This window comes from Lemur catta, chromosome 16 (genome assembly GCF_020740605.2).
Source record: "Lemur catta isolate mLemCat1 chromosome 16, mLemCat1.pri, whole genome shotgun sequence".
NCBI classification, from domain to species: domain Eukaryota; kingdom Metazoa; phylum Chordata; class Mammalia; order Primates; family Lemuridae; genus Lemur; species Lemur catta.
The window spans coordinates 14,920,468-14,942,807 of NC_059143.1; the positions used below are offsets into that span (position 1 = coordinate 14,920,468).

Consider the following 22,340-nt stretch of genomic DNA (forward strand, 5'->3'; position numbering starts at 1 on the left):
AAAAAAAAAAACAAAAAAACTACAGCTATGGTCAGAGAGTAAACAATAGTACTCTGTTTAATGGCTGTTAAAGGTTATTTTTTAAAAAATGTATTGAAGAGAATAATGAAATATAATTAATTCCTAATTATTCATATATAATAGGAAAAGAATAAAGTATATATCTTATATTTATGAACTACATCTAATTTATCCTCCTTAATCAACTAAGGGCTTCTGAAAAGTAGACAAACTGATTTCTCCCTAACCTGAAAGATAATTTTCTTGTCCTGGGTTTAGAATATCTGTTTTAGAATTAAATTTTTAAAAATTTTCATTAAAAATTTTTTTTGATCTAGAAAGAAATTTTAAAATTCACCCTGTTAATCAGGTAGCCTGACTCTCTCTAGCTATTCTTGGAGGAGATTAATTTGCTAATCTGCAGTAGAGAGCAGGACTCAGAATCCCTCTCTCTCAGGGGTGGGGTTACCACACATCCAATACTGAACCAGGCTGCCTAGGATTTTAGTTTTCTGCCTGGCAAAATGAAAACTGAAAAGACACATAAACGTCTTTTTAAAAAATCATTTAAATTTCACATCTACTTTATTGTTAATGTCTGATAAACATTGGGAACTTAGAATATTTTATCAGGAAGCTAGAATGTTTTATTTTACAGTCTTCATCTCTCAAGTATTTCACTATCTGCACTCAAATATTGATAAGATGCTATTACATGAGCTCTGTGATTCTTGTGTGGATGTGGGCTCCATCAAAAGGAATAATCCTTCTCTAATAGAGGACTAATTATGTGCTTAATTGATCTCTACAGGGTGGTTTGTTTTCATCCCACCCATCCCCTGTCCAGTATCTAGTGAACTGCCCAAACTGTCTCTAGGAAAATTCATCTTATTTTTGGAATGAGTTCATTAAGTAAGAAGTCAGAGAAAAGAAAAGTATTCCACATACATAAAACCAGCAATTTAATGAACAATCATTTCACCTAGTCATCCACAGACATAGAAAATGACCAAGTGTCTAAATTTGCCTGGGAGTTTGCTAATTTTTAAAAATAACTAACCACAAAACAAAGGGCCCCAGGAAATTTCCTGGCCAACTCTGAGGCCAAGCTGGCCTCTGTGCGACATTCCTGCTAATGCTCCAGATGGCCGCGGTACATGCTCGTGCAGTCATGCTTACAAGACCAGCCAGCTACACCAATAAATGAGCAGTTTTGCTAGCGGCTTACAGAAGGTCAGCCAGGCAGACAGGAGTTATTTTCAGTCCAGGCTCCTAAGAAGCAAATCTCATGCTCTACCCTGGCTGGGTTTGGAGCCAGACGTGGCTCATCTGGGTCAGGGAGGCTGCTGCATGTAGGACCACTCACCACCTGGCAGGGGTTCACACATTAAACTCACGGAGGAGTGCTGAAAAAAATGACAGACACCTGGACTCCAAATGAATCAAAATCTCTGGGGCATGGGGTTCAGGGATCAGTATTTTTCAAGGCTTCCCAGAGAATTCTAGTGCACAGCCACAGAGGATTCTATGCTCAGAGAATAAAAGAAATGGGGTAAGAGCTAAGCCGAGAGAGGAGGATGCTGACAAGAATGATAAAACCTACCTAGAGTGACTTGGGAGAAGGGACATCTAGTTCTATGGGGGTCCCAATCCCTTGGATTCCTTGCAGCACATGGGGAAGTACTCCCAAACATCTCACACCTTATAGGATCACCTGCTACATATTAAGCATTCAATAAATGGTAGCTAGCTATTAAATTATTATGATGATTTCTAAAACTCTTTAATTATTTAATACTCTTTTTATTTTGAAAAGAATTTTAAATATAGAAAACTGTACAATCAGTTGTGTGCCCACCACTTATAACAGTTGATATTACTGGCCTGGACTCATCAAAGTTAGGAGAAAATTCTCAAGGATTAAGTGTGTTCACACCCACATTCTGGCTGAGACCAACCTTCCCAAGTTGCAAGGTTATGATGTAGGTGAAGGGAAGAGGAAGACGTTATTTTTGGAGCAGTTGGGAAAGGGCTGACTTGGGTGGGACAAAGTGTAGAGCAGGGAGGTATTGAATGTGGGAAAGAGAGTGCCTGAAGGTGCAAGTGTGACAAGGGAATAGTGCCCTGGCTGGCCCTGCCCTCTAAATCCCTCCTTCCTTAGGACATACGGGGAGGTTGGTCCCCTAACCCTCTCTGAACGCCTGCCTCAGAAAACAGCTCAGGAAGGGAAAGAGCTCTAAGTCCCTCCAACCCTATTAGCTTCCATGGAAAAGCTTACTAAGAAACAAGAGCAGATTTTTCTAGATCTGAATCCTTAACCAAGCAAAGAATCTGGGGTTGAGGAGAGAATCCTCTCACAGAAAACACTGCTTCCCTCTACCCTCAGATTTTCAGTCTGACTTGACCGGAAGCCAGTATTGAAAGGTCAAGCCACTGGACTAGACAGGCTGAGTTCCTGCCCTAAGGCCACTAACCAGCTTTATGACTTCACGTCAGTCACCCTACTTCTCCAGGTGTCCTCAGCTGTGGAAGGTTTCTAGCATTTGAGATCCTCTTAAGCAGAGCCACCCGGAGTGCCAGTCCAGGAAGACATAAGCTGTGGCATCAGAATGCGAGTTAGCGAGTTGTTTCTTCATCAGCGAGTTGTTTCTTCATTAAGAAAGGACTGCTGGCCGGGGGCGGTGACTCACACCTGTAATCCTAGCACTCTGGGAGGCCGAGGCAGGTGGATCACTCGAGGTCAGGAGTTCGAGACCAGCCTGAGCAAGAGCAAGACCTCATCTCTATTAAAATAGAAAGAAATTATCTGACCAACTAAAAATATATATAGAAAAATTAGCCGGGCATGGTGGCGCATGCCTGTAGTCCCAGCTACTTGGGAGGCTGAGGCAGGAGGATTGCTTGAGCCCAGGAGTTTGAGGTTGCTGTGAGCTAGACTGACGCCCCGGCACTCACTCTAGCCCGGGCAACAGAGTGAGACTCTGTCTCAAAGAAAAAAAGAAAAGAAAGGACTGCTAAGGGGGGAAGGGAGAGGCAGCTTATCTAAACAGTGTGAGGGGGAACCGAAGTTGGTTTATTCTTTTTTGGGGGGAGGGAGGGAGATATTAACCATTCTTTTTAAAAAATTAATTTCGTTTTTTAAATTGACAAAAATTGTATATATTTATTGTGTACAATATGATGTACTGAAATACGTATACATTGTGGAATGGCCAAATCAAGCTAATTAACATATGCATTAACTCACACAATATTTTTTTTGTGGTGAGAACACTTAAAATATGCTATCAGTGATTTTCTACCCTCTGCTTCTATAATTCATAAACTGGCTTACGTTCTGTCGGAGCCCCTCAGCTTGCCAGGGGCTGCTGTTTGACGGTTTGAGGAGCAGAGGTTGGTCCACAGGCCATACTTTGTGAACAGCACTGCTTTAAAGTGTCTTCCGACTTTCACTTGACCTTGTTGGCTCTCCCTTACCTGCTGAGCTGGCTCTAACTTGAAGTGGAAAGCACCTGAAGGTGGCTTTTCTTTTTATAGCTTTATGAGATATAACTCACACACTATCCAATTTACTCATTTAAAAGTATAAGTCAGCAGGCCAGGCGCAGTGGCTCACGCCTATAATCCTAGCACTCTGGGAGGCTGAGGCGGAAGGATCGCTCAAGGTCAGGAGTTCGAGACCAGCCTGAGCAAGAGTGAGACCCTGTCTCTACTAAAAATAGAAAGAAATTAGCTGAACAACTAAAAATAGAAAAAAATTATCCGGGCATGGTGGCGCATGTCTGTAGTCCCAGCTACCCGGGAGGCTGAGGCAGGAGGATTGCTTGAGCCCAGGAGTTTGAGATTGCTGTGAGCTAGGCTGATGACACGGCACTCAGCCCAGGTAAGAGAGTGAGACTCTGTTGCAAAAAAAAAAAACCAAAAAACCAAAAAAACAAAAAGGCCCATATGTAGCTTTCAACTCAAATGTGGCTAAGTTCTTTGTAAATTATCATCCCTAAAGTACATGAAGTAACATTAGGGAGATTGTGGCTAACTCAGATTCCTGGATTCCCATCCTTGAAAACCAATCTTAGAGAAGAAAAGGTCTCATTTACTCCGAGGGCTCCCAGAACCCTGAAGGAATGTCTGAGGCTCAGCTGTTTCCCACAGTGAACAGCCCCAGAGAGGCAAGGTACAAGCTTCTAATTCCTAGTGATAAAGGTCTTTGGCTTTCCCTCAATCTTGCAATGACTAATGGAAAATGAGGACAATATGGTGGTAGAAATTTCTAGTTCCAGCCAGTTCTCCTCCACAGGGAGAACAAGCCTCTGCTCTGTCTGTGGAGTAGATTTTCTATACTTTCTAAATAAAACTTGCTTTCACTTTAAAAAAGAAAAAAAGAAAATTTCTAGTTCCTAATTCTCCTTTGCAGGAGCCATAGTAATCTCTATAAATTCTAAGTGTATCTCTAACATATTACAGCAAACACTTTACTTTCACAATTGTTCCACTCCCAGGAGAACTGCTACCCTAAATTCCACTTCACCTCTGCTAGTTCCTGTGGGTTAATTTCAGATAGAGACAGTTTCTTTCTGTTTGATCTTTGCTGATTCATCTTTTGTGTTTTTTTTTTTTTTTTTTTTTTTGAGACAGAGTGTCACTTTGTTGCCCGGGCTAGAGTGAGTGCCGTGGCATCAGCCTAGCTCACAGCAACCTCAGACTCCTGGGCTTAAGCGATCCTACTGCCTCAGCCTCCCGAGTAGCTGGGACTACAGGCATGAGCCACCATGCCCGGCTAATTTTTTTGTATATATATTTTTAGTTGGCCAGATAATTTCTTTCTATTTTTAGTAGAGACGGGGTCTCACTCTTGCTCAGGCTGGTCTCGAACTCCTGACCTCGAGCGATCCACCCGCCTCGGCCTCCCAGAGCTAGGATTACAGGCGTGAGCCACCGCGCCCGGCCTTTTGTGTTTTTTTAAGCCTACTCTAAGGTCTTTCTTACTCTGGGTCTGAGCCACACTAAATTCTTTCTGGAACAAAGAGAAGTATAAACAAACATTAAATAAATAAAATAAACAAACATAAGAGTTCCCCTAGTATGAAACAGTAACTGTTCATAGCTCTAGAACAGAAAGGATTATCAAGGGATCTAAATATCAAATTTAGCCCTTACCTGATAATATTGGCATCTTGTTTTTGTGATCCAACTTAAGAAAGAATAAGAATGTAGAATGACCAGAATGTAATTATAATTATATCCTTTTAGAACTACTTTAAAAAAGAAATGTAAGGGAGTGAATTATAATTAAATATATACTTTTTGTGCCCTAATGACCTAAGAGCAGTAGCAATTATGCCTTACATAAAAAAGCTTTGTTTTACAAGATATTTTCATATTCATTATTCCATGTGAACTTCAAACATCCTTGTGAGTTGGCAAGTGCATATTATTATATTATCATTTTCAGATAATGATAAAAAAAAGAGATACAGAAATGACTTTTTCTCTATTGCTTAGGTGGATAGTTGTGAGAACAGAACTTTAACTTGGGGCTTCTTACTGAGTCCAAGGTACTTTCTGCTACACACACCCAAGCTGCTTGCCAGAGGGTAGCTCTAACACCTTAGTTTGCATTCTCCATTTTGACACAGATATCTGCTGCAGTTAGCTCATCAGAATTTAACCCACACACTTTTTAAGACCCCAGAAACCAAGCTACTCCTATCCGCTGGCTTAGAACTCTGTGAATTCTTTAAATATTTTTTTAAAAGTGTATATACTATCCCTTTGTGAGAACTCAAAGTATTGTTAGAGATTTTTCAAAAGTCTAATTAAAGTTTATGGGTGAAAGTTACTGGGTTGCTACGTTCTTTCAATGTAAATTCCTAATTCAGTAAATTCCTTTCAGTAAATTCCTAATTAACTTTAAATGCTAAGGATACAATGTTTTTGAAGCCTCCTCCTCCTCTTTTCTCTACTCTTTCTTATTTATTGTTTTCTAAGATCCCACCCATAGACCTCTCCCCTTTTGCTCTACTCACTATTCCTAAGAAATCTCAACCACTCCTGGGATCCAGCTCCTCCCTGTGCACTGACAACCCTCGTCTCTCTTGCTCACACATCTCTCCTGAGGACCAGTTCAGTATATCCAACTGTTCACTAGAAATTTTACCTGGATGATCTAAAAGCACCCTAAACATCTAAAGCAGAACTTATTATCTTTATTACACCACAATCTTGTACATTTTGCTAAATTTTGTATTTTAGCAAATATCAGCGCCTTTGACGCCTCTCTCTTTACTTCCCACAATACAATTAATACTATTCTTTCTGCCCCATGAATACCACTCATTTTTGTTCTCTCCTCTTCATCCCTCCTACATCTGCTTTCAAGCTCCACATTATGAGTAGGTCTGTAGTTAACTGCTTTCCACCTGTCTCCCAGCCGCCAGCTTCCTCCCCTCTTCACCTCTTTCCTACACATCCCTGACATAGTTCTCCTCCTAAAACTGGAACATGATCACATTATGCCCCCACTTCAAAATGTCAGTGGTTCCATACTAGGTCTCTTAAGATCCTATACATGGTTCTTCACAATCTGGCCTGACCCTTGTAGAAGAATTCCTGTCACTTCCTCAATAGTAAGAGGGAGTAGAGCATAATGGTCAAGAAGGAAGGACATAGTCTGATCCCTTGGGTCTGAATCCTGGCTCTGCCATTTATTGGCAGGGAAAGTTCCTGACCTGCCTGTGTCTCATTTTCCTCATCTGGAAAATGGGGATGATGGCGGCTGTACTTACCCAAATCACTGGGTTTGTTTCTATTGCTGAACATTAAGTATGAAAAGACATGACTGATACATTCCAAAGACTCAACAAATATTAGATAAAAAGACGATGATGATCATTCAGCGACAAGAAAGTAGTTACTATTCCATGCTCTTTAAATGCCTTGTTCTTTAAACTAAGAGAGTCTCTATTCCTCTTCTGGCGGCTTCAAGATCCAACTCAAAATGTTACCTCTAATAGGAAGTTTTCCCACGTCCCTAGGCACATCGTTTTCCTTCCCTCTGTGCTCTGTAGCCTTAATATCTTCCTGTGGTTACAATGAGCACTGCGTTGTGTGTATTTTTATGTACCTGACTCTCTCCCATAACCAAAGTTTGAGCTCCTAAGGATTAGGGTTGTCTCATTAACATACATACTCCTCACCTTATTGTCTTGCACAGTGCCTGATCTAATAGGTACACACCGAAGCTCTGCCAAATGAGTAAATCTTTGTCCCTCACTTTATAGAGACCTAACAGGCTCTGCAGCATATTATTTCCATGAGAGCCTCAGACCATTTCCTCCCCCTTTGTGTCATGGAAGCGCCTAGAGGAACACACAGCAGACAGGAGCTGTTCAAAATGATTTGCTTGGGCCACAGCCACAGTGACAAATTCAAGTCTTTCCCTTTACAGTACCATCTGTCTACAAGATTCCTAAAAGGCTGGACCGAATGAGGGAATGTGAACGTTCACATCTAACTATTTGTTATGAGGCACTTGAGTCAGACCATAAACACTTTATAACTTTTTGCTTTTGAAATCACAGGGATCTTGACTCCCTCCAGAGCCTAAGTCACTTGTAAAGCAAAGTACAAGAGCTCTTTCCAGCACGACTTATTTATAGTCTTAATGTCATTCTCTATAGATGACTCAAAAAAAAGTTTCTTTCAATTCTGGAAGAATTGCCTTTGATGGTTGAGCTGGTAAGGGGCTAAAAGGTAAAAAGCTGCAAGAAAATTTCAGAGAGTGTAATATTATCTTATTGCAACTCACAGATTTAAACAGCGGATAGAGCCGATGATATTCTAAGAGTTGAAAGAAATTCTATCCTAGCAAAAATTCAACATTAGAGGGGGGAAAAAAAAAAGACTTGATTTAAATTGAAAAAGTTTACATAACATTTCTGCTACATGAACTTCATCCAGCAAAAAGACATAACATGAAGTCAGGCCGTTTCATGACAAAAGTAAATTTCACAGGTTAAAAAAAAACTATCACTGTACTAGTTTGTTTTGTACCAGTTAATTTTTAAAGGAAATGTGCTGTGCATTATAAATGATATGGATGAATATCTACTGATGTCAAATTATAGTAAGTACAAAATTTTAGTTATAAAGTAAAATCTTTTTTTTCCCAACCCTCCATAAAATAAAATCTTTAAGTCACAATAGTATCTACGGACATAAAAAAGTAAAATAAAAACATACAATCTTAATTTCTATAAAAGTATATTACATATATTTTATTTATATATAAGATCCGAATGAACATAGACTAAGGGGATTTCCTTGGTTGTATAATTACGGGTCTTACAGATTTCCTTTTTTTGGCTTATCTGTATTTTTCTACAATGAACTTGTATTGCTTACATAAACAAATAGTTATTTTAAATAGAAAGAATATGCTTTTTGTTACGAAACTGGAAATGATTCTTTTAAAAATTAAGACTGTTCTCATTTAAGTTTACTTACCAAGAGATTCTCTCCCGCCATTCCTCTGTTGTTAAAAACCACACATCTAAAAATCAGGAAAGTAATTTTTGTTATTTCTACACATGATATATAATATTAAAATCATCTTACTGATGCTGATTTAGAGCACAATAAGATTTTAAAACTCTGTTCTACAGACATGATAATGTTTGACCATTTCATCTAAATGCACTTAAATAAAATTCCAGTTCTCTAAATTCAACCTGTGGGTTCAAATTAGAAACTGTACATTGAAGTCATGTTAATTTTTCCTACCAAATGAGCAGAATTTTTATACCTTCTTCCTATGCATATATGTGAGCCTCCAATAAGTGTTATTAAAACGATTCTAAACACAAGTCAAATTTAAATGTGTTTGTTTCAAAGAAAAAACATATGTCCTCCACCCATTGTGTCCTCCACCCATTTGTAACATTAATAGGTATCTATTTATATCCTAAGAAATAGCCTTGTTTCCTCAAGGCTCAGCAAACATGGAAGCTGGAATTGTACACAAGGGTAGAGCTGCAAGGAGCCTGGCGCCTGAGACAGTAGGGTGGGCCGGCACTGTGCTACTACATGGGGTTTAGTTGACCTAGGGGAGGAAAGATTATCTTGTGTTTCCTCTGATCCTGCTTGTATCTCCTGGGTAAACGAGTCACATAAATGGCTTAGATCAGTGTTGGCTCAAGGCAAGCATTCACAGAAAGCTAGCTACTAGTAGCATGCTAGCTTTAAAGTTACCTAGGCTGGAGGTGGTGGCTCATGCCTGTAATCCCAGTACTCTGGGATGCCAAGGTGGCAGGATCTCTTGAGGTCAGGAGTTTGAGACCACCCTGAGCAAGAGTGTGACGCTGTCTCTACTAAAAATAGAAAAATTAGCTGGGTGTGGTGGCACATGCCTGTAGTCCCAGCTACTTGAGAGGCTGAGGCAGGAGAATCGCTTGAGCTCAGGAGTTTGAGTTTGCAGTGAGCTAGGCTGACGCCACAGCACTCTAGCCCAGGTGACAGAGACTCCATCTCAAAAAAAAAAAGTAAATAAATTCATTTTGTTTTTTGTCGCTTTACTTATCCAATCAATCAAGGCCATTTAAGATTCAAATTCTCTTCCTTCAGGGTGCTGCTGGCCATTGTACAAGCTCTGTACACAGACCCTGATGAACTGACTGCCCTACAGAACACACACAACTCTGACTCTCTTCTGGCACACCACCTTCATTCAATGTGGTATTCAGGATGTTTTTGCAAAGGAATTCACTCTAGCATCTGAAAAGTCACATAGAGAATTTTATTAGGTCCAGCTGAAAGAAACCTTAGAAATCTGATATGAGGAAAAGCTAGAAATATCACATTTTATTGACTCATTTAAGACAAGCCTCAAATATACTACAAATATATGCATAAAAGATGGAGCAGGCTCAGTTACTTTTTTCTTGCTAAAAAGAATGACAAGACAGACTAGATATAAATAAAATTTAAGTTGGCCACTTGTATTTACTTGCATAAGCACCTTAGTCATACAGGAATCAGTGCTACAGTTAATTGTGACCTTGAACCTTGAAGCTCCTAGCCATTCAGAAAAGAACACTTTCAGAGTGCAAACGTTAAATAAGGATTAAAATGGCTTCTAGGGCAAGATGTCATCATGTGATGCCACTGAGAGGAGGCAATGGAACCAGTGAGGGGAAAGAAAAGGATGATCTATCTGCAAACTCAGGAAAAAACTGCATATACATCTGGGATTTTCTTCCAAACTGCAGACTGGGATATTTGCACTTTCCTTCAGGCAACTTTGGAAAGTGGATCATAACTCTGGCATCTCTTGCTAGAGGCGAAATTGTACTGACCTCTCTCCATAAGCCTTTGTTCCTGACAATGTTTAATCAATTGGCCGCAGTCATCATTGTATACTTCTAGTCTTGGTCATGAGGCAGAGGGGGGAGCAAAGCAGCAATTTTGCCCCTTTCTCCCACTCCAGCTGGTGATAAGCAACCAGCTTCTTTTATTTAACCCATCTTCCACCCTGACAGTTATCAGGGAACACTGTACATATAGAGCTAAAAGAGCTGATTGTGAAACTATTGTTCCTAAGGCACTGATAAGCCTGTTAACTTCTGTAACAATTTCTTTTTAATTATTATGGATACATAATAGTTGTACATATTTATGGGGTACATGTGATATTTTGATAAGGCATACAATGCCTGATGGTTACATCAGGGTAATTGGTGTATCCATCACCTCAAGCAAACAACTTTTACAGTTTATCCCAAACAATTTTAAAGGGTTTGCATATGAGGGAAATTGTTCTGCAAAAGTTATTTTTCTTACATATTTTAACTATTTAAATTTTCTTCCCAAAACAAAAAAAAATTATAAAGAGAAGAAATATCAAATAAAGAATAAATCTGGTATGAAGAACTTTCTGTAACAACAGAATCTATTAACCAGGGAAGCAGCTGAGTTTCCTTTTAACAATGAACGTTAAATAAAAGACAGAGACCACCTATAATACAGAGCTTCTCAATCTTTAGCACTAGGTACATTTCAGACTGAATAATTCTTTGAAGTAGTTCTGTCCTGTACATTATAGGATGCTCAATAGCATCTGTTTTCTACTGTCCAGATGCTAGTAGAAACTAACCTCAATATAACAATCAAAAATGTCTCCAGACATTGCCAAATGTTCCCTGGGGGCAAAAGTGTCCCTTGGTTGAGAACCACTGTTATTGTGAGATGGACCAGAGAGAGCCTTGAATCTGTTCAAGGCCAGGGATCTACCAGAACACATGTTGTGGTCTTAAATACTACATGAGTAGGAGCAGATTCTGAGCTTGGGAACATAAGAAAAGCACTAAGAAGTGCTTGCTTGGGAACAGAGTACCTTTCTAGGCCTACTTTCCAAATCTGCATGATAAAGAGATTTTTATCAGACAGCCTTAAATATTTTTTAGTTCTAAGATTCCCCAAGTCTTTGAGTCTGAGAATAGCAATAATAATCAGCAAAGGGTGGAGTGAGAGGAACATTCAGGGATTAGCTAATCATTCTATACTGATTTCAGGTAATAATAATATAATAACAAGGCCAGGTGAGGTGGCTCACGCCTGTAATCCTAGCACTCCGGGAGGCTGAGGTGGGAGGATCACTTGAGGTCAGGAGTTTGAGATCAGCCTGAACAAGAGTGAGACCCCATCGCTATTAAAAACAGAAAAAATTAGCCAGGTGTGGTGGCATGAGCCTATAGTCCCAGCTACTTGGGAAGCTAAGGCAGGAGAATCACTTGAGCCCAGGAGTTTGAGTCCAGCCTGGGCAATATAGTGAGAACTCCATCTCTAAAAATAAAATAATATAAAAAAATAAGGCCGGACGTGGTGGCTCATGCCTGTAATCCTAGCATTCTGGGAGGCCAAGGCAAGAGAATTGCTGAGCTCAGGAGTTCGAGAACAGCCTGTGCAAGAGTGAGACTCCATCTCTACTAAAAATAGAAAATATCAGCCAGGCATAGTTAGTTGTATGCGCCTGTAGTCCTACCTACTTGGGCATGGTTGTATGCACCTGTAGTCCTAGCTACTCGGGAGGCTTATGTGGGAGGATCACTTGAGCCCAGGAGTTTTAGACTGTAGCGAGCTATGATCATGCCACTGAACTCTAGCCAGGGGCAACAGAGCGAGACTCTGTCTCAAAAAACAAAAAAATAAAAAATAATAAAAATTGTATACCTTAAAGTCACCATAATTGATAATTACATTAAATGTAAATGGACCAAAAATCTCAGTTTAAAGATGGAGATTGTCAGACTGCATAAAAAAGCAAGATCTAGGCCGGGCGCAGTGGCTCCCGCCTGTAATCCTAGCACTCTGGGAGGCCGAGGAGGGTGGATTGCTTGAGATCAGGAGTTCGAGACCAGCCTGAACAAGAGCGAGACCCCATCGCTATTCAAAAAAGAAAAAATTAGCCAGGTGTGGTGGCATGAGCCTATAGTCCCAGCTACTTGGGAGGCTAAGCCAGGAGAATCACTTAAGCCCAGGAGTTTGAGGTTGCTGTGAGCTAGGCTGATGCCACAGCACTCACTCTAGCCCGGGCAACAGATAGAGACTCTGTCTCAACAAAAAAAAAAAAAAAAAAAAAGGCAAGATCTAACTACATGCTATCTACAAGCAATACATTTTAAATATAATGACATAGATACTTTGAAAGTTAAAGTATTAATAAAGATATATCATGCAAACAGTAAACAAAACAAGGCTGAACTGGCTATAATAATATCAGATAAAGTAGACTTCATGACCAGAGATTAAGAAGAACATTTCATAATGATAAAGAGTTAATTCATAGGAAGACTAACAATCATAAGTGTGTATGTAGCTAATAACAGAGCTTCCATATACATGAAAGAAAAAATTAATATAATTAAATGGAGAAATAGAAAATCTAAAATCATATTGGGCTGGGCGTGGTGGCTCAAGCCTGTAATCCTAGCACTCTAGGTGGCCGAGGCGGGAGGATCGCTTGAGCTCAGGAGTTCAAGACCAGCCTGAGCAAGAGCGAGATCCCGTCTCTACTAAAAATAAAAAAAATTAGCCCAGCAACTAAAAATAGAAAGAAAAGATTAGCCAGGCATGGTGGAGAGCGCCTGTAGTCCCAGTTATTTTGGAAGCTAAGGAAGGAGGATCACTTGAGCCCAGGAGTTTGAGGTTGCTGTGAGCTAGGCTGACGCCATGGCACTCTAGCCCAGGCAACAAAGTAAGACTCTGTCTCAAAAAAAAAAAAAAAATCATATTGATTTCAGCACTCTTCCATCAATGAAACAAAAAAATCAGTAAAGATGTAAATAGTCTGAATAACACTATCAACTATATTAATTGAATTTACATTTATGAACACTACATCCAACAGAATACACATTTTTTTAAGAAATGATAATATCTAAACATTTCCAAGCTTACTAAGGTCATAAGAAAGTAAAACAAATGAACATAAGTCATGTATCTTTTTCTAAAATGTACAGCTTCAGAAATCAAACACAATAATTAACAAGAGTATATTATTGACTGTATTACATACCCAACTCATGATTATCATATAGTAATGGAGAACAAAGTCAATTCATAATTCAGGAACCTCATTATCTCTTGTTTCAACTCTTTCCCTACAAAATCTATTCCCTGAGTTGGAAACATGACTTGTTGGTCTGTCATGTCTTGAATTTCTCTGATAAAACAGAATCCTGATAATATCACAGGTATACATTATCCTGGTAGGCAACGATCATGGGATTTGAGGAGCTCGTTGGTCCCAAACTAAGACCCTGAGACATCCAGGGGTGTAAACGGTAGTTAAAAAAAAAGGGTTGGCCGGGTGCAGTGGCTCACGCCTGTAATCCTAGCACTCTGGGAGGCCGAGCCAGGTGGATCGCTTGCTCGAGGTCAGGAGTTCCGAGACCAGCAAGAGCGATACCCCGTCTCTACTAAAAATAGAAAGAAATTATCTGGCCAACTAAAATATATATAGAAAAAAAATTAGCTGGGCATGGTGGCACGTGCCTGTAGTCCCAGCTACTTGGGAGGCTGAGGCAGTAGGATCGCTTAAGCCCAGGAGTTTGAAGTTGCTGTGAGCTAGGCTGACGCCACGGCACTCACTCTAGCCTGGGCAACAAAGCGAGACTCTGTCTCAAAAAAAAAAAAAAAAAAAAAGGGTCTTCAAAAACTATCAGCATTTTAAAAAGCCTAACAGAAATCATACATTTATCTGTAGCAAGACTGTCACACAGTAGCTGTCTAAATTTGATCAAATTACTAACACTGTAATTCTGTTTTATGGTTGGTAAAATGTGGTTAATAATACGTATCTTGGAACTGGGTACATATTAAATAAGATAATCTATACGTAGCACCTAGTATACAGCCTATCGTGTGGCAGGCACTTAGCAAAGCTAAATTTAATTGTAGCAAACCAAAGTGGCAATTCTGATTCTCTTGCTGATCGTAAAGTTCTAAGTGGTTCTATAAGTTAAAAAGAAAAAAAAAAAGACCAGCAAGTTAATATTTAACGCAGTTTATTTTTTAGGTATAATATTTCAAAACCAGTGGTCACAAGGGGAAAAAAGTCAAAGATATCTTTTTTTTTTTTTTTTTTAGAGACAGAGTCTCACTGTCACCCAAGCTGGAGTGCAGTGGCATGATCACAACTCACTGCAAACTGGAAATCCTGGGCTCACGAGATCCTCCTGCCTCAGTCTCCCAAGCAGCTGGGACTACAGGTGTAAGCCACCATGCTCAGCTAATTTTTAAATTTTTTTGTGGAGACAGAGTCTTGCTACATAGCCCAGGCTGGTCTTGAACTTCTGGCTTCAAGAGATCCTCCCACCTCAGCCTCCCAAAGTGTTGCAATTACAGGCTTGAGCCATCACATCCAGCTAAGAAAAGGTATCTTTAATGTGAGAAAGCCAAAAATCTTATGATAAAGCGAGCATAAAAAATTCTCTTTCAGCTAGGCATGGTGGTGGTGTGTCTATAGTCCCAGTTATTTGGGAGGCTGAGGCAGGAGGATCACTTGAGCCCAGGAGTTCAAGTCCAGCCTGGGCAACATAGTGAGACCTGTCTTGAAAAAAAAAAAAAAAGAATTCTCCTTCACAGCCTAGTGGTTAGCATAAAAATTTAAAAAACAGAACAAAAAAAATTCTGTTTCAATGATCTCTTATGCTATTTTATTGGAATCTTCCCCCCGCCCAATAGCTCTGATACTAAAATTTACTCAGCTGCTTCTCATCTTTTATCTTACTCATATGAATTCTAGCTGGTCTCTAATATTTTTGTAGATTTTGTCAACTAAACACCTAGTTTAAGTAGCCAACAGAAAACCCTACTGGGGACAGGTGCAGTGGCTCACGCCTGTAATCCCAGCATTTTGGGAGGCCAAAGAGAGAAGATCACTTGAGGCCAGGAGTTTGAGACCAGCCTGGGTAACATAGTGAGACCCTGTCTTTACAAAAAATACAAAAATTAGCAGGCTGTGGTGGTGCGTGCCTGTAGTCCCAGCTACTCAGGAGGCTGAGACAAGAGGATTGCTTGAGCTCTGGAGTTCGAGCTATGACTGTACTGCTGTACTTTAGCCTACCTAGGCCACAGATTACGATCCTATCTATAAGGAAAAAAAAAAGAGAGAAAACCCTATTTAATAACAAAAGTACTCTACATTCACAGTGCTCAGAACTAACAGGAATTGTTATTCCAGTGTCACAAGTTATTGCTGGAAACCTGATCACATAAAACAGAGTCAGAGCCATGTATTACAGGATAATGTAGATTACAGCAGCCACTCCACCTTGGCAAGGCATTTTCTTCCTTCTCCCCATACAACCCCTAGTCTGGCCAGGCCCACTGCTGCCTCTGGGCCTCCCTGTAATAGTTTCTTCTTGGTACTAGGGCCTATAGACAGTAAATACCTCATTTCCATCTGACCAGACTAGAAGAGTGAGGCTCTTCCCTAAGCTACACAATGGCTCTAATTCACACCTTAAAAGTTTCATAGCTATTACTTTTTAAATGTTTGTTATGGGCCAGGTACTAGTTAATGTTCTTTATTTACATTACATGCAATCCGCACAACCCTACGAGACGTAGGTATTGTTACAGATAAAAAGAACAGAGGTGCAGAGAGATTAAATAATTTGTCCATGGACGGACAGGTAGCATATGACAGAGCTGGGTTCTGGACCCAGGCAGATCTGACTCAAGAATCCACTTAACCACCTCACTAGGCTGCTCAGCATTATCTAAGCTAGTAACATTCAAGTCTTTTTCCAAAGAAGACGGGTGCTCTGAACACAGAGTACCCTTTGAGGGCACGCCAACTCTGATAAAAAGAGCTTTGTCCCTGAAAGTTTGTTAATTGAGGTGCCATTTTATAGCGGAATAGCTAACAATTAGTTCCCTAGAGAATGGGACCACTTGTCAGTATCCAACATAACTTTTTCTAGAATACCATTAAATAAACTAAATTCTTCAGTGATTTCTAATTTGCATTACTCAATCTAGCTAGTCTCATGAATAATCAGTTAACTGCCTTATTCTCAAAATTATAAAAACATTAAGAACAAAAAATGAATTACAAAATATTCTGGTGTGAATTTAAAATGATTTCTTTTCTAAGATACTGCTTTTAGATCAAGGGGAGGTAATCAGAACTCACCCTTTTGTTTCACTGCCTCATTTTCCTTAGTTAGTCCTCCTCCATCCTCCCTCCCTCAGGAAGAGTCTACAGATGACCCCTAAGGCACCTCTAATGATGCAGGAAAAGCTAAATTTCATCTAAAGCTCCTCTAGCTTTAGATTACCAGCTACTTCCCTAGATAAAAAATTCTCAGGCCCAAATCCCAAAGTTGAAAGTAAAGGAACATTTAAAAGCAGTCAAACTTTTTTTTTGAGACAGAGTCTCACTCAGTTGGGCCTGGCTAGAGTGCCGTGGCATCAGCCTCACTCACAGCAACCTCAAACTCCTGGGCTCAAGGGATCCTCCTGCCTCAGCCTTCCTAGTAGCTGGGACTATAGGCGTGCAGGTGTGAGCCACTGTGCCTGGTTGAAAGCAGTCAAATTTTACCTACTTTCAGCATCATCTCCCACTTTGAGTCTCTCTCAAAAATATAAACGATGAATAATTGCATCCTTGCTACCAACAGGTAGACTCTGCAATGTAGAATAAAAGATCTTGATCCTGTTAAACCATACAAAAAAAAAAATCAATGCTTTAAGTAGTCAAAAAAAAAAAAAAGGTGACAAGAATAAGAAATGCCTTGAAACACAAATCTACGCTCTTTTTTTTTTTTGAGACAGAGTCTCACTTTGTTGCCCAGGCTAGAGTGAGTGCCGTGGCGTCAGCCTAGCTCACAGCAACCTCACACTCCTGGGCTTAAGCGATCCTACTGCCTCAGCCTCCCGAGTAGCTGGGACTACAGGCATGTGCCACCATGCCCGGCTAATTTTTTTTGCTATATATATTTTTAGTTGGCCAGATAATTTCTTTCTATTTTTAGTAGAGACGGGGTCTCACTCAGGCTGGTCTCGAACTCCTGACCTCGAGCGATCCACCCGCCTCGGCCTCCCAGAGTGCTAGGATTACAGGCGTGAGCCACCGCGCCCGGCCCAAATCTACACTCTTGAAAAAATCCTTCCCTTTTGCCCTCTTCTAACAACCCTTCTGTTTCTCTCCTTTCTCTGTCAAACTTATCAAATGTGTGATCCACTCCTGCTCTCGTCTCCTGAGGTCATCTTAAACCCCAGCAGTCTGGCTTCCTTCCTCATCACTCCTCTGAGATCTTCTCAAGTTTTGCTTTAATCGTTCTGGTTCTCCTTGCCCTTTCAGTTGCATCCGACACCACTGACCTACTCCTTCCCTCCATAAAATGTCCTTCTTGGTTCTTCTGATATTCCTGAATCTCAGCGCTTCCATCTCTGACCACTCAGTGGCATGGGCCACTAGTCATCTCCTAATAGCCATCCTCTCCTCTTCCTTGGTAACAGAGGCCTCAATTTTAGTTGGTACATGGCTGCCCGAAATAAAGAAGCAACATGATAAAAGAAGCTTATGTTCCTGCCACTATAGAGCATCATATAAGTGGTGATTCACCTTCTTGGATTTTTACATGACAGAAATAAGCTTGTATCTTGTTTAAATCACTACTGTTTTGAGTTTTTTGTCACTTGCAGCCAATTCTAGTTATTTTTTATTTTTTTTGACACAAGGTCTTGCTCTGTTGCCCAGTCCAGAGTACAGTGACATCATCATAGCTCACTGCAGCCTCAAGCTCCTGGGCTCAAGTGATTCTCCTATTGCCTCAGCCTCCCATGCAGCTGGGACTACAGGCATGTGCCACCACACCTAGCTAATTTTCTATTTTTTGTAGAGATAGGGTCTTGCTCTTGTTCAGGCTGGTCTTGAACCCCTGGCCTCAAGCAATCCTCCAACCTTAGCTTCCATGAGTGCTAGGATTACAGGCATGAGCGACTGCACCTGGCTCAATCCTAGTCCTTTTCAATGTTTACTTCCCTACTGCTGTGCACTCTTTGGCACTTCAACTAGACTGTACGTTCCTTGGGAATATAGGTTCTGACATTGTACTGTACAGTACAAAAATACTTAATGACTGACCTAGTTTTCAATAAACTTATTATTATGTAATTCTGGATGGGTCACTTTTTAATATTCATTTAGGGTGGAATATAATGGTAAATGAAGGCTCTCAATTAAAAAAGGTCAAGGTAAAACATGATTCAAGGGCCAGGTGTGGTGGCTCATGCCTGTAATCCCAGCACTCTGGGAGGCCAAGGCAGGAGGATTGCTTGAGCTCAGTAGTTCCAGACCAGCCTGAGCAAGAGCAAGACCTCACCTCTACTAAAAATAAAAAAATTATCTGGGTGTGGTAGCATGAGCCTGTAGTCCCAGCTACTAGAGAGGCTGAGGCAGGAGGATCGCTTGAGCCCGGGAATTGGAGGTTGTAGTAAGCTATGATGATGCCATTGTACTCTATCCAGGGTGACAGAGTGAGACTCTGTCTCAAAAAAAAAAAAAAAGATAATTCATATGTTGTCAAAGTTACTGGTTTTTTTTCCTTGTTTTTGTTGTAGTACTAGAAATTAATTCAGAGAATGAGAAAAAGATTTAAGAAAACAGGATATTATTCAGGTATACAAAATAATACCTATTAGGCTATGGTACTGAACAGAGATTTTTTTTTTTAAGCAATCTTGAATGAATGGATAAGATTTCTAACTACTTTATCAATCATATAGGTGTAAATTAATAGAGGGAACTACCTTTTTCTCCAGTCCTCTGGTTTCCATGCAGGCTTCTCTCTAAACAGACTCCTAGCCTTTCTTACTTTACTCACCCTCCAGGAGGCAGAGGACATAATTGATTGATAAAATTTGGAAGAATTTGCCTGGCTCAGCAATTTTCTTCTCTAGGGTCAGATCTACCCAAGACAGTATATACTGCAATCCACCAATGAACGTGGAGAGGCTATCCTCATATAGGCAGATCACACAGTCCCATCTAGTTCTATTTATCTTTGACTTACTTAGTAAAGCCTTTGCTCACAATTATCTTAAACTTTAGCCTAGTTTTCATCCCACCCATCATTAATTTTGAATTAGTGGACCTTAAAAGTATTGTGTTTTTGTTAGTTTTCAGGTAAAAGAAAAAAATTAACATCAACAATAAACCATTATGTTTCATTTGTCCACATGCTGGGAGTTAGGTTCCCTCTAATGTCTAAATCATAACCCACCAGTAAATTATTGACAGTTCCCTGGTGACCTGACAGAATTTGGGACCTTCCCTAAGCACTTAACGTGTACACAAGATAGTAACTGGGGCAGGGTGGCAAGTAGGGATGTTCATACTGAACACACTGAAACTGTCTTGTAAATAGATGTTTATATTGTATTTCCCAAGAGGTAGGTTTGTTTGTACTTGCTCATCTAAATCATAAAGCATTTTCTACTCTGATCAGGGACTAGAAGATGAGAGAAGGAAGACATAATCATTTTCTAAAGTCTCACTTTGTGCAGGGCACTAAACCATGCACTTTATACATTCTAACCAAACCCCCTGAAATCGGTGAGAAAACTGTGATGGGGAAAGTCAAATTAATTGCCCAGGGTCACTCAGTACTACTTACTGACATTCACAGGCCTGATTCCAAAGCCCACGTACATTCCCTGATATTATATAGCTTTCCACGAGCCCTGCTACCTGCTAGATCCCATGCTATAGTACCAATGACTTAGATCACTTTGCTACCTAAGGACTCAAGCTAGCCTTGTGCCAAACTTCCGGATCTATTTTTTTTACTTCAGTGGTCTTTGAAACTACCTGGCTGTCTGTGGTAGATTGCAAAAATATTTTACAGCTTTTTCTATCAAGAGTTAGAGTCTATTTTCCTGCCCTTTGACTCTGGGATGACCATATGACTTGCTTTGACTAGTAGAATGTGCCAGAATCAACACTGCAGGAGTTCTTGGCCTGGGCTTTAAGAGGCCTTGCAGGTTCTACTTTTGTACTCTTGGAACTCTGCCACCAAATGAACGAGCTCAGGGTGAGCCTGATGGTGGATCAGAGATCACATAGAGCTGAGATGATTACTCTTAGCTCAGGCTCCTTAACCATGTAGCTTTCCTGGACCACAAATGCACAAATGATCTCAGCCAAGACCAGAAGAACCACTCAGCTGAACTCTGCCCAAATTGCCAACCCACAGAATTGTGAGCAGAATGGTGGTTGTTATAAGCCACTAAGTTTTGGGGTGGTCTGTGACACACAAAAAAGCTACCTGATATAGCCTCTCTGACCTAGATCCAGAAACTCTTTACACTTAAAAATAAATGGGGGTAATGCCAGGTACTGTGGCTCATGCCTCTAATCCCAGCACTTTGGGAGGCTGAGTCAGGAGGATCACTGAGGCCAGGAGTTTGAGACCAGCCTGGGCAACATAGTGAGATTCTGTCTCTACAAAAAAATGTTTAAAAATTAGCTGGGCATGGTGGGATGTGCCTGTAGTCCCAGCTACTCGGGAGGCTGAGGCAGAAGGATCACTTGAGCCCAGGAGTGCTAAGTGGGCTAAGCACTTAGCTACAGTAAGCTAAGATCACACGCTACTGCACTCCAGCCTGGGCAACAGAGCAAGACCCCAACTCTTATTTATAACATAACATAAAATAAAAATAAAATAGAATAAAATGGTATAGGCCTAATGCCTAAAACCCATTGAAAAATTACTGATTTATTCATCCATTCTGCTTCCTACAAGACTAGTTTGATTCAATGTCAAAGCTCCCTAAACCCAAACAGGCTGGGTCTTCAAGCAGGTAACAATGAACTGGCTCAGCTTGCTCCTCTCATATGCTGTTGAGGCAAGAACAACTTCTCACAGCTCTTTGTATCTCCTCATAGTACCTAGCACAAAGCCTTCCTTTTATCAGGCATCCTCAATAAAATTTCTGAAACAAGAGAGACAATTTTAACCCCCAGTGAACCTAGAACCTTCCAAGCATACTTTAATGATAGCCTTGGTAATAAAATTTGGCAACTTTTACAAGCGATGGACAAAGCTACATGTGCTGGCAACTCCATAGTTTATGAGACTCAGTCCTTGAGTTTTAACCACATTGTTTTTAAAAGCAGTTTCTAAGTCTTGGGAAATAGCTCAGGCCAAATCTAGAATCAGCAATTTAAAGATGTACAAAAGGCTTTATGATCTTCTGTACTTTCTGAGCATGACTAAGTTTTAGCAAAAAACTTGGAAGCAAGTCTCACATCTAACTGGATGGTGCTTAAACATGGAATGTCACTTTGTGGACAAAATAGGCTATATCTGTAAAAGATCACAGTTAATTTGCTAGAACTGAATTAGCTATTATGGAATTTTTCCCTTTATATCAAAATGTTTTTCTTAAAATAAACTCAACATCAGCTTTTCAAACAAACAAGTATTATAAGTTTAACAAAAGATGTAACTTTAAATACAACTCACAGAGTGTTCTGTTACAATAATTACTATCAGCTAAAAAAAGACTACAGCACAAAAAAGCAGTACCTTTTACAATGACTGTAAGTAAGATTCTAGAGCTGAACCTGAAACTTAAAGTTGCTAAGTCATTTGTAAAAAATTAAATTGTATCTGGTGACTGAGTTGAATAATGGTTACTCAAAAATGCTGTGGCATCATTAACTGGGCACTAGCCATGTACACCTGCAAATTCAGGTGGCCAGAAGAGGCACAGATCACCTTTGGAAAAATAAGGATGACCTACAAGCTGATTCTGAATATTTTTTACAC

At 40.1% G+C, this 22,340-nt stretch overlaps 1 protein-coding gene across 1 annotated transcript in view; it reads right to left on the reverse strand.

The window, feature by feature from the left end:
* The window catches only part of ABHD3 (abhydrolase domain containing 3, phospholipase), a 44,336-nt gene that overhangs the window by 19,366 nt on the left and 2,630 nt on the right, over positions 1 to 22,340 (reverse strand). Inside the window, exon 4 of the mRNA XM_045527998.1 lies at positions 8,506 to 8,551. Within this exon, the coding sequence (XP_045383954.1) occupies positions 8,506 to 8,551 (46 nt within the window). The remainder of the gene's footprint in view (positions 1 to 8,505; positions 8,552 to 22,340) is intronic.